The 18,022-nt window shown below is 58.4% G+C and overlaps 1 protein-coding gene across 1 annotated transcript in view; it reads right to left on the reverse strand.

The window, feature by feature from the left end:
* Positions 1-1,977: 1,977 nt before the first annotated feature.
* Positions 1,978-18,022, reverse strand: part of LOC105498876 (PHD finger protein 2) — a 103,940-nt gene continuing 87,895 nt past the window's right edge. Inside the window, exons 13-22 of the mRNA XM_011771254.2 lie at positions 17,530-17,649; positions 16,922-17,040; positions 14,713-14,891; positions 14,517-14,587; positions 13,334-13,497; positions 7,711-7,988; positions 6,563-6,658; positions 5,786-5,895; positions 4,600-4,984; positions 1,978-3,972 (exon numbers count right to left, since the gene is read on the reverse strand). Coding sequence (XP_011769556.2) covers positions 3,884-3,972; positions 4,600-4,984; positions 5,786-5,895; positions 6,563-6,658; positions 7,711-7,988; positions 13,334-13,497; positions 14,517-14,587; positions 14,713-14,891; positions 16,922-17,040; positions 17,530-17,649 — 1,611 coding nt within the window. The 3' untranslated portion in view covers positions 1,978-3,883. The remainder of the gene's footprint in view (positions 3,973-4,599; positions 4,985-5,785; positions 5,896-6,562; positions 6,659-7,710; positions 7,989-13,333; positions 13,498-14,516; positions 14,588-14,712; positions 14,892-16,921; positions 17,041-17,529; positions 17,650-18,022) is intronic.

Raw genomic sequence — 18,022 nt, forward strand, 5'->3', positions numbered from 1 at the left:
GGCAGTTTGCTTGTGTGTGTTCACTGTACTGTGTGCTGACCTTGCTCAGGCCAAGCCGGGCAGGCTGCAGGGACAGAGGACAGACAGGCCCGAATCTCAGAGGCGTGACCCACAAAGTCCGCTGCTGGTGGGCAGCTCCCTTCCAGACCTCACCCTCCCGACTTCACTGTCACAGGGCAGTCAGCACCGACACCAAAGTTAGGGGAAGAGCCACAGCTAGGGGCACGCTTGGGGACACATGGGCCCCTGGCCTCCTGGTTTCAGGAGCACACCCAGAGATGCATGACCAGGTCTGTGTGCCACACACCTGGGCAGGATCCTTGCATGACACCTGGCTCACAGGTTGCCTGGCACTCAATGGGGGCTGGGCTCCAGACACCGGGCCGGCCTGAGTGCAGCACAGGGAGGAGCCCGGGCTCCAGGAGATGCTGGGCAGCCGCAGAAGCCCCTTCGAGGGCCGAGGGTGCTCAGCTCATGTGAGTCCTAACAGCAGTGCTTGGTAGGGATGGACCCAACTAGCACCCAGACATCTCCACCTAGATCCAGCTGCTGGGCCCAGGGGGCCGGCCAGCCTGAGGGTGGTTGGAGCTTCAGAGCCTGGACCTGGAGGGTGCTGCACACTTTATCCCAGTGGCTGTGGGGCTGAAGGTGTGGGGACTCCTGGGGGAACCACAGGACAGTCTCTGACTGGACCTGGCAAGGACAGGCCAGCTTCCCAGGTAGCCTGGGGTGTGCAGAGGACACTCAGCTCTTGTGGGGTTCCGCGGAGTGGCTCAGGCTGTGGGAGTGCCCACAGCCCAGGGGCATCCAAAATGCCTGGCAGCCTGGGCAGCCCCAGCATGGGTCCCAGGCACCACCTGGGGACAGCAATGGGACCCCACCCCATCCTGCAGTCCCCAGGTCCTGGACGGGTTCCTTCTGGGGGCTCGACCACCGTGCGTGGTGGGAGCACCCCCCCGAGCCCCCAGCAGGCACTGGAGGAAAGCAAGCTCAGAGCAAGAAAGGACTTGCCCACGGGCAGCCTTGGGTTAGTTTCCGGTGTCACATGACAAACTGCACGGAGTGAATGACCACAGACCTGCAGGTTGACAAAACCCCCTGGAATCTCGCAGGGGTGGGTCGGACGCCCGGCACGGCAGGGCCCTCTGCTCAGGGTCTACTGGGGAACCAGCTTCCCACTTCCTCAGGGTGTCGGCAGCCAAGGCCGACCCTGCTCAGCGAGCTGCAAGCTGAGAGACCTTGGGTGACCCAGGCCAAACACCTGTCCCCAGCTTATCTCACTCCCAGCTCCCATGCCAGGGCAAGACCCCATGTGTGGAGGCTTGGGCCAGTCCAGCCATCATCACAGCCCCGGATTCTCAACGTCTGCACTGCCCAAATGGCCCGAGGTTATTCACGTTTCTTCAATAAATGCCAATGGCCTGTTTATCCGTGGTCCTCAACATTGTCACCGGCGCCCCACGCATGCACCACCCCCCACAGACTGACCCGGGCCTCACCCATGTCCCAGCAGCCCTGCCTGCCACGCACCAGCGACCCTCCCTGGGCTCGCACCATTTCAGTTCCTCTGTCAGGCAAGGGCTGCTCCTGGTAGTTCGCTGTAATCACATCAGACTTAGGCTGGAGCTCGGCAAGGCACTGAATGCTTTTGGGTGTGCATCCGTGCTGGGGTGCACATGTGTGTGCCTGCTGGACCCAGCCAAACCCCATATCCATGAGTCCAAAAGAAGGTTCCAGAGGCTTCCCGAGGACATCCTCAGGGCTGGGACTGGCAAAGCCAGAGTCTCAAAGGCTGCTGCCACCCCTGCAGCCACCGAGGGTCTCTTCTGCCCACTCCTGCCAGCCAGCTTGGGGTGCTGTGTGTGCCCCTCAGGCGGGGCAACCTGAGGCTTTCCATGAGCAACACAGGTGGCCGGCGTCTCCCCACTGCCCTCGCTGCCAGGGTGAACAACTACAGTCAAGGCAGAAATGACACAGACATGGTTCTGTACAAAACCTGAAATATTTTTACTTTTTTAAAACTTTGATCTAAGTTGCCTTAGACCTCATGGACTCGATACAAGAGTAATATGAATTGGGAAATAAAACACTTTAATAGCCACGATAAACTTTGTTAGAAATGTACATGTTGCCAAAATAATAATAATAAAATTAAAAATAAAAGAGAGAGAGAACAGCTTGATGTCCAGGTTAGATTATATAAATGTTCAACAAGGGCAGGGTAAAGGAAACTTTAAAAACACCGGTTCTGAATAAGCCTGGGGCCCCACGAGACTCCCCCTCTCCCAGCCTCGGGCCCTGGGGACTGCGTCCCTCCAAACAGGACAAGTGGGAGTGGATAAGGCCTCCACCAAGCTGCCTCTCCCCGTGGACAAAACATCCAGGTAATGGGTATATAAACAAAGCTCATAAGAAATGTACAAATATAAAAAGCTACAAACATTAATAAATTACAGCATCACAAAACACGGAAACACTTCACAAGGTGCTAGTAAAATAACTGTATCCCCCAATCCCCTCATCATACAAGAAGGAAAACAAAGAGCTGGTATTAAAGTTGAAGATTCATCTTCAAAATGTGTCTGGAATAGATCTTTTGTGTACTATTCGCTTCTGTAAAGAGAGTGTAAGGCTGCACAGACATCACTTGTTTTTCAGGCAATACCTTAGTTCTTAAAAGAAAAAAAAAATAATAATAATAAAAGGAAAGGAGAAGGAAAAAGCATCAGAACCCAACTGTCCATCTGACTCAGCAAAAAACTCGTATAAATGTTAATGAAGAACTCTATAGAAAGAAATTCCTAAAGATACTTTTACTCTTATAAAAAAGAAGTTATTTAAAAAGCTATTTACACGCTACATTCTATGAAAAATATGCTTCAGGAAATACATCTAAAATTAAAATACAGGATTGCCTGAGAAACAAATCCAGCCCCTCCGTGTCGATGGTGGACACACCATCCAGGTACGACCCATGCAGGCGACACCACACGCTGACACGGGAGAACAGAGAAGTGCCGACCGTAAGTCCTCGGGCCGCCTGGCCACTGCCCCTGCCCCGCCAGTCCCAGGGCAGGGGCGCCTTGGCTGAGAAGTGCTTCTCCAGAGTGTGGCCAGCAGGGCAAGATGGTCCCTGCCACATGGCTTAGCCTGGGTCTCCCAGACCCCAAGATATGGCTGAGCCCTTGCCCTTTCCTGGGGACCCCACAATGGCTCCCCTGCCTGCTAACACACCAACCCAGCTGCCAGTCTTAGCTGCCCCCGAGAAATGCTCCTGGGCATTCAGGCTGGACACACACCATCCTGCTGCCACCTGCCAACCAGGGAGCTCGGGGCAGACCCTTCCTCGCACACCGAGCACGGTCTGGACTTGGCTGAGAATCACTCAGGAAGAGAAGGGGGGACATAAACATCCCACTTGCGCCTCCTCTTTCTGTGTTCTTTGCCTTTTTTTTAAGCCCCAGGAGGCTGCCAGCCTGTGGCCAGCTCCGACTCTGGGGCTGTGAGCACTGGCTCACTCTGCCTTCCTTGAAGGACTCATGCTCTCAGCAGAGCTGCAGAGGCCCTGCAATCACACCCACGCTCAGGGGAGCCTGGAGGCTGTCCTTAAAGTGGAATGAACGGTCCTCAAACTTGCAGGGCCGCTTTTCTGGGACAGGTCACTCTTAGCAACTTGAGAAAAGACGTCCATTTTCAAATCGAGGGGCCGCACTGGGCTTGCTCTGCCGGCTGAAGGGACAGACGCTCACTGGGGTGATGGCAGCCGGGAAGAGGCAAGGCCCTCCCTGGTGGGGCAGCTCAGCACCCTCCTGGGAGGCAGGTGTTTTTTTCGCGGGGCTCCGGGGGTCCTGAGCGGAGCAGAAGGATCCTGGCTTTCCAAACCTTAAAGGAGCAGTTTCCCGTTCCGATGAATTTTCAAAATTTTCCCAAGCCTCTGCTTGGCGGTCGCCATGCCCTTTTTTGTACGTTTTCCTAGGGGAGTCGGGGAGGGGACACAAAAAAGGAAGGTGAGCTAGATGGCAAGGAGCGCGGCATGCCAGTGCGGGGGAGGGTCCCGCTAACACCAAGGGGCAGCCTGCAGTCCCGCATCTGTAAAATGGGCCTATGAGGCCCCAGCTCCGAGCTCAGCACCCCTCAGGAGTCCGGGATCACCGGCAAAGCCTCCACCTCAGAGGCCATGTCCTCAAGGGGCCCTGGCAGGTAGGATGGGCATGGACTTGGGGATGGCATTACGAGAAGGATGCGAGGATGTCTGGGCCCCACCCCCAGTAACAAGGCCAGGAGCCACTGCCAGCACCCCGTGCTCCGTCACTCAGTCTCCACAGCTGGCCAGCCCCACGGCTGGGGTGCAGGGGTGCAGGCAGATCAGGGGCTGAGCACGCCCACTGAGGAGAAGGATGAAAGCACACATGTCCTGTGCCGTAGGACACGCTCACACGAAGACGCAACTAACTTGGACCACAGCACCCTGCCACCTGAGGCACAGGAGCCCCTCCCGATGTGCTGCCCTCTACCACAGGCTGAGTCTGCACGTCTGGGACTGCGCAAGGGGGCAGGCAGGGCAGCGGGGCTGCAGGCTCCCTCCAGCAGGCACGGTACCTTTGGCAGCGGTGTTGTTGTTTGGAGACGACGCGGAGGGCCGCCTCTGTGTGAGAAAGACCCCAGGGGCCATGGGCTGGGAGGCGCGGCCCGCCTGGGCCCCGGTGAAGGCGCCAGCGGCTGTGTACTCATGGTCGGCCAGGCTGCTGCTATGAGACTCAGGCGGGGGCTCTGGCGAGCTGCCCTCCTGCGAGGCCTGGCTGCTGGCTGTGCTGGTGGAGGCCGGGGTGGTGGAGGCCGGGGTGGTGGAGGCAGGGGTGGTAGAGGCCGGCGTGGTGGAAGTGGAGGTGGTGCCAGCAGAGATGGAGGTGGAGGTGGAAGGGGAGGTGGTGTTAGGAGTCAGCTTCCTCTTGGCACTCTTTTTTTTCCTGCTTTTCTGCTCCTCCTTTGAACAAAACATGCAGGGCAGACTCAGACGCACGGCCCACTTGGGCCAACAGAGCAGGGAGCTCCCAGCATGGCCTTGCCAGGGGCCCTTAAGCATAGCAGGGCTGGGCAGTAGGAGCCTGAGGCCTGACTCTGGGCCACCGGGGGCACAGGACGCAAGGGGACAGGGTGCCAGCACCCACAGCAGTTGCCTGGCCTCCCCGTCAGTGTGAGTTAACCTAGCAGTTGAGCCTGTAGGATGGCACTCCTACCCCATCACCCCACGCAGCGGCCATATACATCTCCCAGTTTTGGAGGAATATTACTTTGATCGTAATAAATTCCTTGGGCACCCAGATGAGGTCGGGCCTGGTCTGGAGGGTACGTGAGGCTCCAGGAGCCTCCATTTCTGAGCTGGGATGAGCTGAAGGTGGGCGATGAACTTTTAGGAGCATGTAGAGACAGAACACTTCATTTCCCACCTGAGGACAATTCACAACTACCCGTGTGGTGGGGGGAGGGAAAGGGGCACTCCTCCATGCCGCTGTCGCACCAGAGAGCAGCCCAGCCTCGGCACGGATGGGGCTGTCCAGCGTCAGGGCCCCAGCCGTCAATTCCTAGCTCCCCGGACCCCACGCGGGGAATTTAGGGCCTGGAGGAACAGGGCACTCTCTAATCAAATGTTGTCAAGCCTGTGACAGCCCCTGGCTCAGGGGGTCTGTGCATGGGGTGGAGAAATAGGTGCCTTGGGGAACCTGAGCCCAGGTGGGCGTAGCAGGGACCTGGCTGCCCTGTGTCCCTCTCCCTCGCCCCTCCTCACCTGCTGGGACAGCTTAGCTGCAGCGGCCGCCAGCCCGGTCTCGATGGAAGCCACCCGTGTACCCTCACGCACAGGCCTGTCCTGTCTTGGTACTGATGGGCCGACCCTTGCTGTGGAAGAAAAGGGCCAGCCCCCTCAAGCAGTAGGCTGCGGCCTGTCCACCCCTCCTGGTGGGGGGCTACCCTGCCCCCACCACAGCCTTTCCCCTGGCCAGGCAGGCCTGAGCACCGGGCTTCCTGGCTGTGAGGCCGCCTCACAATAGGGCAGGGCCAGCTGCTCCACCCCAGGAGGAAGATACCACAGTGGGGTCTGCACGGCGCAGAGCCCAGGAGGCCCAGCAACATCAGAGCGGCTGGGCAGGCAGGTGAGGGTAACGTGGAAGGAGGACAAGGCCTCACCCCACTGGTGCCCCAGCAGGTGTCCCTCAGCCACCATCAAGGGGGTGCCCCCGGTACAAAGGTGACCCTCACAGAGCTTCCCATTGAGGAAGAAACCAGAGAGAAGCCGGCCAGAGGAGTGAGGGCTTTTGAGTGGGGACTGTGTAGAGCACATCTGGGCTCCCAGGTCCCCAGAAGGTCCCCAGAAGCAAAGCAGAAGGGAAGCCCACAGCACTCCTGCAAGTGGCCGACCATCCCCAGCGGGACGGGCCGCCCAGCTGTTGGGACAGGACAGGTGCAGAGCTGAGCCCACATTCTCAGGGGCTGGAGGGACCACAGACAAAGTCACAGCTTCCACACTGGGTGTCGGGTGGACCCCCCACCCCTGTCCCAGCACTACCTGTTGGGCTGTAGGGAGCATCATCTGAGCCTTTCCTTTTCTTTGACCGGGACTTGAAGATGGGGTTGTCTTCGTCTGACTCCAGTGAGGGGTAAACTAGAGGGAGGTAGAGGGAAGGCGGGGCCCGCTGAGTGCAGGGTGGGGCCACAGAGGGGCGGGGGAGTACAGGTGGCTGTAGACCTTCCTCACCAGCGACCCCAGGGCCTATGCTAAGGCCTGCCACACTGTCACTGTTGGCTGTGATGGAAACTGCCCATGGTGAGGACACCCCAGGCATGGGCATAGGTGCCCCAGAGATTATCCAGAGGGGCAGGGACTCGCCCAGACAAGAGGGCATCTGCATTTACCTGACCAGCCTCATCTGCCCAGCCTAGCCCCGGTGCCTGCAAGCTCCTGGCCTCTAAGGGCTGCCCTCCGTACATCTGTTCACGGAGCTTGAGATCCCCAGAGGCCCCACCTGGAGGAAGCTGCAGCAGAGACTGGGGGACCAGGGAAGGATGGGACCCCACAATCAGACTAGGGCATCTCCGCTCCTGCAAGAGGAACACTTTGAGGCTCCAGGAAACGTTCTGTTTGGTGAAAAGTCTCTGATGCTATGAAAAGGGAAAACGTCTAACGTCCATGGAGGGTGGGCTCTGACAGCCCCGCCCTGCCCGACAGGTCTTGGTGGAGGGGACCCTGTAGGGCATGACCTGTGGCTGCTGGGGAGCTGCCCCAACACGGTGACACACTGACCCTGTGACCCTCACAAGCCAAGTGCCACCCTGCACTCACTGCAGGTTGTGGTCCTTCAACTTGCGAGGCCTGTTGAGGAACGCCCAGGACCCAAGGCTCAGGAGGAGGCAAGATGGCGCCCGGCACCACACCCCCCCACAGAGCCCAGAAAACAGGAGTTCACTGTGCTGTCATTCTGTTTGTCAGAGGAGAGTAGGCCCCACCACGAAGCCCACGTCTGTCCACCAGATGTGGGCCAGGGCCAGTCTCGCTCACAGGAGGGTCTCCCAGGACAGCAGTCAGAGGCCGAGGGTTTTGCTGAGCTGAGGCTGGCTGTAACTTGGAGAGCTGCATGTTTATGCTACTGTCTCCATTCTCAGCCAGGCCTTCTAGGGCTGAGCGTGGGCCCTGCCCCATGCAGGAGTGACACTCACCGTAGTCTGAGTCCTTGAAGCAGGCATCCAGGTGGTCCTGCTCTTCCTCGTAGTCATCCAGGTCCACGCTGTTCTTGGCAGCCCTCTTCAGCAGTCGTTTGCCTGCACTCTTGCCACTGCCACCCCCATTCTTCCGGGCACCATGGGCAGCCAGCGAGCTCCCCTTGGCCTGGCCGGCGCCCCACGTGGTCTGCAGGCAGGAGTCGGAGGCCTGCAGGTTGGCCATGGACAGCATTCCCTGAATGGCTTCCTGCGTGCTAGGGGAGGCCGGGGGCTGGCTACGGGCACAGAGAGACAGGCACTCAGCCCAGCGCTCTTGGCCTGCAGCCCAGGCACTTAGACAACAGTCTATAGCCTGCACAAACTCCTGGCCCAGGTGGCAGGCAGAGGGCGTGGAGTAGAGGGTGGCAGTGAGCTGATGACTTCTCCCTTGGAAGAGGCCAGCCACTGCCCCCATCCAGCTCTGTTCATCCACCCATATATCACAGAGAAGGCTGGAGGCCTGGGGAGAGAGATGGGCATGGAGAGGAGACTTGGGAAGACAGCAGATGGGAAGGAGGGTCCAGACCCTCACATGATCACACACTGGTCTCTCCCACCTTAAAGCCAGCCGACCCAGTGACCTCCCTCCTGCACCCCAGCCACTCTGTGTACCCCCTCGGTCCACGCTATGCCTCTCTCCCAACTGCAGAACTAGCCCTGAGGATTCCTTACCCCATTCTGTAGGGAATCCTCCCAGATGTCACCCTGAGATGGGGCAGTGCAGCCCACTGCCTCCCATGGCACACGCTCTCCCCAGTGACCCACACTCCTCTCCACACCCACACCTGCACCCGCAGCTGCATCTACACCTCTACCTACCCTCACACCTGCACCTGCATCTACACCTGTGCCTACACCTACACCCGTACATGCATCCACACCTGTACCTACACCTATACCCATACCTGCATCTACACCTGTACCTAACTTCACCCCTGCACTTGCATCTACACCTGTGCCTACCTCCACCCCTGCAACTGTATCTACAACTGTACCTACCCCCACCCCCGCACCTGCATCTACACCTGTACCTACCCCCACTACACCTACATCCACACCTGTGCCTATCTCCACTCCCACACCTGCATCTACACCTGTACCTACCCCCACACCTGCACCCCATCTACACCTGTACCAACCCCCACACCTGCAGCCCCATCTACACCTGTACCAACCCCCACACCTGCAGCCCCATCTACACCTGTACCAACCCCCACACCTGCAGCCCTACCTGCATCTACACCTGTACCTACCCCCATACCTGCACCCACACCTGCATCTACACCTGCACCTACCCCCACACCTGCACCCCCATCTACACCTGCACCCCCACCTGCATCTACACCTGTACCTACCTCCACACCCGCACCCCCACCTGCATCTACACCTGCGCCTACCCCCCACACCCACACCTGCACTACACCTGCACCTACCCCCACCCTGCACCCCCACCTGCACACAGACCTGCACCTACCCCCACCCTGCACCCCCATCTGCATCTACACCTGCACCTACCCCCCACACCCACACCTGCATTACACCTGTACCTACCCCTACCCTGCACCCCCACCTGCACCTACCCCCAGCCTGCACCCCCACCTGCATCTACACCTGCACCTACCCCCACCCTGCACCCCCATCTGCATCTATACCTGCACCTACCCCCCACACCCACACCTGCATCTACACCTGTACCTACCCCTACCCTGCACCCCCACCTGCACCTACCCCCACCCTGCACCCCCACCTGCACACAGACCTGCACCTACCCCCACCCTGCACCCCCACCTGCACACAGACCTGCAGCTGCATCTGCACCTGAACAGGCATAGCTGCACCTCAGTTCAGCCCAAGTTCACCAGACTGTGGCAGGCTCCAGACTCCCAGACTTTCCCTTTGCCCTGCCCCCACACCCCACAGCCCTCAGCTTCAGGTGGCCCCCTCCCATAATGCCCCGCCTGTCTCTCATTCGCATCCTCATCCTCTGCCCCATGCCTGTGCACACACCTTCTTCTGTCTACACTGGCTCCCCTCCTTCCCGAAGCTTCTGAGACACCCGGTCTGTGATCAGTCTGTCTAGATTCATAGAGTGGTGAGATGGGGTGACCACTGTCATCCCACAGAACCAGGCTCTTGGTGCTGCTGGACAGCAAAGATCCCCAAGGCCAAGTCCTGGGCTCCTTGGGGACCTCCCTGCCAGGCCCTCTCATGGGATCCAGCCCTGGCCTCTTCATGGGGCCTTGCCCCACCCCAGCCCACAACTCCCTGCAGCCAGGACTGTCGCCTGTCTGTGCACCAGAACCACCTGGGTAGCTTTTCACATGTCGAGGCCCAGGCCCCACCCAGAAACTCTGAGACAGGGGCCCGCCCTGGGCTCCAGATGCTGTGTGTAGCCAGAACAGGTGCCCCAGACTTCCCCACCACTCACGTGGTCCAGCCCAGCAGGTACACCCTGCAACATCCCTTTCTAGTCCTCACCCCTGCCCACTTCCCTGTGGCCCAAACCTGGCACCCAGCCCACCCCACCTTACAGGGGAGGCCCAGCCACACCTGTCACTGCATCTAGCCACTCCTGGGCCCATACTTGAGGCACACGGGGTGCCTACCATCCTCTCCCTCTGCTCCCTGGACCTGCCCCTCCAGGACGCCTGCATCAGCATCACTGTCTCTTGCGCTGCCCATGCCCTCTCCACCACCTCCCAGAAGTACTGGAGGCACTTTCAGTAAAGCCATTCAAATGAGAGGGGCTGGCAAGCCTGTGGCTGTGAGCACACCCAGGGACTGTATGGGGGCCTGTATACCCGGAACCCCTTGCCAGAGATAGCCCACATGTGAGACAGGAAAGAAGAAGCCAACGCAGTGGCAGGCGGGCCACACAGCTCTGCATGCCTGTGCCCACCTCTGTTACCAGACACGGAGACTGAGGCACCAGGGGCAGTGGCCCCCACAGGACAAGTCCCAGTTCAGAAGCAAGAGGGCTCCCGAGACTGAGGCTCTGCTGCAGCGGGACAGGGAGAGGAAGCTGCCCCTGGGAGCCCAGGCACAGAGGGAGTCCTAGGGCTGGTGAGGCAACGTGGACAAAAGCTGCCCATGCTGGACAGCGCTGAGGCCCGAACTCACTGCTCTCTGAGGGTCCAGCAGACTCGGGGGGATGCCCAGTGCCGGGGGAGGCACCCTCGCTGCAGCCTTCACCAATGCCACCTCCCAGGCCCTGTCTGAGACACACTAGGCTGTGCTGCATTTCGGGTTTCACAGGAACTGAACAGGACTGAGGTTTGAAAGGCACAACAATGCGGAAATCAAGTATGGTCAGCCTCGAGCGCTCCTCAGAAGGCACTGCCGGGAGCTGCCCCCACAGGGCCAGGACCACACTGCCCCTGCCACACAAGCTGCAGCGCTGAAGGCCTGCCTAAGACAGCGCGGTCACTTCTGCCCTCACTGACATCTCCACAGGAACAGGTTCTCCCAGCCCCAGCTCAGGAGCCAGCCAGAGCACGCAGCTTGCCCTGTAGCCTCTGGCAGGCCCTGCCCCGACACCTCAACTGGCCTGCAAGGCCAAGACAGACTGGAGGGTGGGGGTCTGCACCCAGCCACAGGGGAACGGGGGGTGGCCAGGGACACCCACTATGAGGGTGCATGCCATGCCATCTGGGCAACCCAAGAGGGTGAGGGCTGCATGCCCGGGGCCCGCAGGGTTGCTGGTGAATCAATGAGTAACGTCTAACTAGTCAGCATGGAAAATAATACTTTTAATCCACCAATTATCATACTCAAATCCTCTCCTTTTCCCTCAGCAGTAAACACTGAGCAAACTATCCACGATAAATTAACATATTTTCCTCCATTTTCTTCAGCAGTTTTTTCCAAGCAGCCGATACTTAAAACAGAGCAAATGGACCATCAAAAACTGACCTACGCTCCAAATGGGAGACTTTGGGAGAGGAACTGCCTGCAGCGGGCTGAGGGGGGCTGGTGGCCTCAGTGGCCCCTGGCAGGCACATGTGCACGTGCACACCACCCCTAGGCGCGGGCTAGTCGTGCGGGGCGGGGAAGCTCTGGGTCTTTTGTGATCAGTGTGTCCACGGATGGGTTGCCCCACTCCCTCCCGGGCTCAGATTCACAGCCGGGAGCCCGGGACACAGCGCCTCCTCACAGACTCAAGCACAAACCCCTCCCCACCTCTGTCCCCATCTCCATGCCCCCTGCAAGCCCCAGGTGCCCATGAAAAAGCACCTGGTGGCCCACGGGCTCTTGGCCCTGTCTGCCCTCATCTTGGGTGGCATCAGACACCCCCCACCCTCAGGGCCCCCCGGCCTCTCCATGGACCTTGGGAGGGGCCTAGAGTGTTTAGGGGCCTCTGCCACCCCTAAGGCCAGTCACTGAGGTGTCGGCTAGTGCATACTTCTTCCCAGAAGACAGGCATTCCCCAACAAGCTGTGTGGAGCACCACAGCCTCCAATAGGGAAGAGGAGCTCACAGCCAAGCTTCACCCCCAGCCACAAGCACATCTCTGCAGCAAGAGGCTTAACATGGACAGGAACCACCTAGTGCCAAGCAGGAAATCTGTCCCCTAAGGCGCTATGGAAGCCTCCCGTCATGCTTCACTCCCATTAAAAAAAGCATCTTACAGCTGGCTTTCTGATCAATATTACATGAACATAATATTGCATGTAAAACAGTAATATATGAAATAAAATACGGCCAACTGATTTAGCAAAAGCTCTTTTCAATCAAGCCCTTAATCCACCTTGACCAAGCCCCGCCATCTGTCTAAAAGCAGGCCTGCCCTGCGGCCTCCACCTGCCACTGAACAAGCCTGAGGTTGTGTCGAGCAGTTAGCAGGACGGCCCTGGGTTGCCCATCGATTCTGGAAACCAGAGTGTCAGGCAGATCTTGGGAACCAAGCGGGACCCAAGCATGGGGTCCATCTTCCTCAGTCCAAGTCATTGCTGGACAAGGGACCAGCTGCACACACCCAGATATCACTGCCCAGCACTAGTCAACCCCCCAGGACCCCCAAGTTCAGGTTCTGCAATCAGGCAGATGGAGATTCTGGGTCTGCCTCTGCGGCTTCCTAGCAGTGTGGCCATGTCCAAGTATAAGCCCTCAGAGCCTCGGTTTCCCCATCTGTGCAATGGGAATCTGCAGCTGTCATGAGGACCGGGAGGGCTGTGCTCCCCTGTGGCAGCTGCAGCCCTCTGCATGGGCTCAGGGGCACCATGGAGGGGTTACAGCTCTGCCCCCTGGGTTACCTGTCTGTAGTACATGTGGAAATTCCCGTAAGATTTCCACGTGAAAAATACAACAGTCTCGGCACATAAAATTGAAAACCTGTGGCTCTGAGAGAATTTACCCAAAAAAGAAAAAGAAAAAGAAGCCCTTGATTGAAAGCAAAGCCCTAGTGGGACCAACCAGTCCAGCATCTGTACCCTGAGGTCTGCCCTTCTGCCCAGGCACAGGGGCAGCTCAGCACTGGCTCCAGCTGTGCGTCTAACTCACAGGCTCCCACCACCGTGGCCAAGGGCCAGCCCTGGGCCTGCCTGGTCCCCGCTCTTGGGTGCTGCCGGGTGGTGGGGCCCACCTGCTGGGGTTGTACTCCAGGGCGCCGACCTCCTCACTGGCCTGCAGCAGGTCCAAGATGCCGGCCGCCGAGCTCCCGCTCTCCTTCTTGACTCTGGCATTGCGGCCGGGCTTGGTGTCTGTATCGATGTGCAGCGAACCCTCGTCCGAGGAGTCGTCACTCTGCTGTGTGAGGGACAGGGCTTCAGTCAGGGGAGGGTCTGGCCACCGAAGCGGCCTGGGAGTTGGGAGGGGGATACTTTTTCCCTTCAGGGACTAAACTAGGTTTTTTAACGTTTTCATTTTATTTATTTATTTATTTATTATTTATTTTGAGATGGAGTCTTGCTCTGTCGCCCAGGCTGGAGTGCAGTGACGCGATCTCGGCTCACTGCAAGCTCTGCCTCCCAGGTTCACGCCCTTTTCCTGCCTCAGCCTCCCAAGTAGCTGGGACTACAGGTGCCCGCCACCAAGCCCGGCTAATTTTTTGTATTTTTAGTAGAGACGGGGTTTCACTGTGTTAGCCAGGATGGTCTCGATCTCCTGACCTCATGATCTGCCTGCCTCGGCCTCCCAAAGTGCTGGGATTACAGGTGTGAGACACCGCACCCGGCCAGTTTTTTAACGTTTTTAAAGAGCCACTGCTCTTCTAATGAACACTGCTGGGGTCAGACAGAGGCCCCTGGAGCTGACAGGGCTGGATGGCTGACACACAGACACACAGGTCAGACGCGGGTGCCAGAGCTCTCTCAGAACCACAAAGGACCAAACTGTCTTCACACTGTGCACTGTATTCACAGAGGAACTCTGGTTCAAAGGAACCCTTACACGAGAGAGCCCCAGTGTGTAACACATGTAAAGAGATGCCGCCGTGGCTGGAAGAAGAGGCGGGGGCAGGGCCTGCAGCCCCAGAGGGACCTCAGGCTGGAGGAAAGCAGTTAATCCACTAGATCCTGATAACCTCCCCCGGCAGGGGGCCCAGTGGGGACACACCCCTTGCAAGCCCAGGCAGAGATGACCACTGTGTCTTAGAGTTGGACGTGACCTTAGAACACTCATGAAAGGGTGGGGTGAGGGTAAGGGGCCCGTTCACCATCTCATGCAGAAACACCCTCAGAGACCACCCTGGAGTTACTCAAACTATGGCCTTGGGGACTGCCCAGAGATGGCCCCCGAGACCAAGGCGGGCCCGGAAGGCAGCTCACCTTGTACGCTGCTGAGTCCAGCTTTGGCTTCGTGACAGGCGTGGGCAGCACAGCCTTCTTATCCAACAGGACTGAAAGCACAGCAGATGGGAGTCCAGCAGGCAGCCTTGCAGGGAGCCAGCCACCCCGGGAAGACCTCTCAGAGGAGGGACAGGCCTCTCCCACACCCCTCCCCCAACACCCCCTCCCAACTCACAGGACAAGTCCCTTTTCGGGGTGTTTTTCTTCCTCCTGATGGGAAACTCGTCGATCTTGAGCTCGCCGTCGTCCGACACGTACTCATACTCATCCCGCACGGGCTTGGGCTTGTCCTCCTTGAAGTTCTGCAAGGCCCCGAACACACCAGGGCTCGTCGGGGGCCTGAGAGCCTTGGAGCTAGGGCAGAAGCGAGCGGGTCAGCAGCATCCACACAGCCCCAAGGCCAGTGGACCGGCGGGACCTCCCAAGGGGTCCCTGCCAGAGCCATGGCAGGATGGCCTCCAGGAGGCAAGTGATGTTGCCACCATTTGAATTTCCATTCGAAGAAGGCTCAGGCGAGTTGAGATGGGAGGAGGGCGGAGGGCCCAAGCCTCTGCAGACAGGACGCGAGGCTGGGCCCTCAGTCCCCACGATGGGAAGCTACCTGCCCACAGGAAACGACACCCCCATCCCCATGGCCTCCTACACAATGCTGTGCCTCCCCCCGCACCACATTCAGGCAGAGAGAGCCCTTCCCCAGGCAGTTTAGATGCTCAAGACAGTGACCCCCAACTGTCCCAGGGCCACTGGACAAGCTTAAGCCCTGCCTCCGGCCTGCCTGGGAATCCTGGCACATGCTGAATCAATCGGTCTTTAACCAGAACAGGATCCAACTTTCCTGGTTTTTTTCTCCATAGCTATGTTGGAAAAATAAACTCCGGGCCAGGGATACCGGATAGATATAATGGTCTAAGAAATAGTGTGTAATTTGTCTCCCTGCCGGGGCGAAGGAGGACTACTTCAGAGCTTGGCCTGCAAGCAGCTCCGGCCTTGGCCCTCCCAGGGGTTTGAGGACGGGTTTCTCTCTCTATGGCAGCAGGGACAACAGGCTGAGGCAGAAAAGTCCGGAACTTCAAACAGACACAGCGCCAATCCCGAGCAGGTGGAAGTGCAGACACCTGGACAGAGCGCCGGGCGAGGCTGCTTCCAGTGCCCTAAGTGAAGGGGTGGCGCCCGCTGCCTCACGGGCTGGGCCACAGAACACACAAGTGTCCACGGGCTAGAGTCACACCGCACTTTCTCATCTCCACCCTCAACTCCCTAGCACCATCACAGAGTGAATGCCATCTAATAGCTTCCCCCGAACCTTTAACTTCAGATAAAGCAAGCGACATGCCCAGGGCAACGAAGCTGGGCAGCCACAGGACCCTGCAGACCTGCCCCTTGGCTGAATGGCCTCACCTGTTGCCCTGAGCTCCCTGGCCCTCACAAGACTCTGCCTGGGCACTGCTCCCTTTCTCCACCACCCAGAAAGAGGCGTTCTCCTCCCATCTCTTCAATGAGGAAACTACAACCCGGCCAAGTCAATCTGTGGCTGCTGCAGAAAAGTGGCCGCCCCTCCTGCTGGAACCTGTCTGACTCCAGCCAGGCCTGGGGCCTCAGCAGGTGACATGCCCCACGCACTGGGAACACACACAGGCCCAAGCGTTGCCACTGGAACCGTGAGGCTCATGAGGTTGCCACTGCGCTCACAGCCCTCAGCACCCTCACCTTACCCTGAGGCTCATCCAGCATGACCACACCACCCAAACACACCCCCTAATCTCTGCTCAGGGCCATCTCCAGGAGGCCCTCCTGACTCCCAGATGGGTCACGCTCTCAGCACCCAGGGTCCCACGTTGGGTTCACACCAGGCCCTCCCCACTGGCTCTGAGAGCCAGGACCCTGTTCCCCACGCACGTCCTCAGCACCAGCTCACGAGAGCCACACATCTAACATTCATGGAGTCCCACAGCCTCCCTCCCTGACTCGGGGGCCCATCCCTCACTGCAGGCTGGCTGCATCCTCCAGCCCAGCCCCACCCAGGCATGTCTGCTTCCTCACACCCACCCTGCAGGTGGAGTGTGGTGGGAGGCAGGGACGTGGCTCTGCTGGTGTCTAGGTCTGAAGAAGACGTGCCAGGAACAGGGGCTGCAGTCAGTGAGGTCAGCAGCTCAGAGGGAGAGGGGTCCCCGGAGGTGTGTCAGGCAAAGGCTGTGTGTGTATGGGGTACGTGATATGCAGTGTGTGTGGTTGTGTGTGATGCAGTGTGTGGTGTGTGTGTGTGAGATGCAGACTGCATGCATGGTGTGTGTGTGGTATAAAGCAGTGTGTGTGATGCAGTATGTATGGTGTGTGTGATGTGGGGCACGTGTGAGGTCACCTCTCCCATCCAGGCACTCACATACCTGAGGAGTTTCTTGTTGGAGAAGGAAAAAGAGAACTTGTTGTCTTTGTTCCCAGCTAGAGGTGACTTCTCTAGCTTCTGCTCCTCTTCCATCTTCAGTAAGGAGTCGGGTTTGCTGTTCTGAAAAGCAAGACCAGGGCTGTCTCTGAGCCCCACACAGAAGTGGGGGGTCAGGACCCCGACTAGTGTCAGTGGGAAGAGGCAGCTGCTGGGAACACGCCTAAGGAAAGTCACCCATAGCTCTGGTGGCCACCCAGGCCGCTGTGGGGTGCTCAGGGGCCTGCACCCCATGGACTCAGTGCCTCGATGCTGCCTGGCCCCCAGGGAGTGGGAATGAAAACCAGAGTGTGGACAGTGAAGGGAAACACTGTTAACATACAGGGTGACACATTCAATCTATTGCATCCCAACGAACTCAGAGGAAGGCAGTCCATGGGTGGTCACACGTACCTCAGACCCACATAACCACACCCCATGGTACTACCTACTCAGGACAAGCAGACACGTCTGCACATTCCTTCACACATACAGGGCCTCACAGATTCATCTCTGCTCACATTCACCGAGCTGACACACGCACACGCACGCATGCACACGTGCATGTCTCACCTTGTATTTCCACTTGGCCTCTGACTTGCTCTTGGTTTGCTCTCGAATTTCCAGCCTCTCCACATCATTCTGCATGTGAACCACGTCTTTGTTGGGCACACTCAGGACACTCTTTGTGGCCTAGAAAAAAGGGCTGCTGTGACCCAGAGGCAGACACAGAGGGTCGGTGGGGCTCCCTTGAGTCACAGATTCCCTGTCTCTTTCTGGTCCATGTGCTTGCAGTTCAAGTCTCCATCCATCTACCCATCCATGCATCCATTCATCCACCCATCCATCCATCCATTTATTCATTCATTCATTCATCCACCCACCCATCCACCATGCATTTGTTCATCCAGCTACTCTTCCATCCATCTGTTCATTCATCTGCCCACCCATTCATCCATTCATTCATCCCATTCATCTACCCATCCATCCACTCACCCATTCGTTCATTCATTCATCCATCCATGTACCATGCATTTGTTCATTCATCCCTCCATCTATCCATTCG

The sequence above is a fragment of the Macaca nemestrina genome, chromosome 14 (genome assembly GCF_043159975.1).
Source record: "Macaca nemestrina isolate mMacNem1 chromosome 14, mMacNem.hap1, whole genome shotgun sequence".
Lineage (NCBI taxonomy): Eukaryota > Metazoa > Chordata > Mammalia > Primates > Cercopithecidae > Macaca > Macaca nemestrina.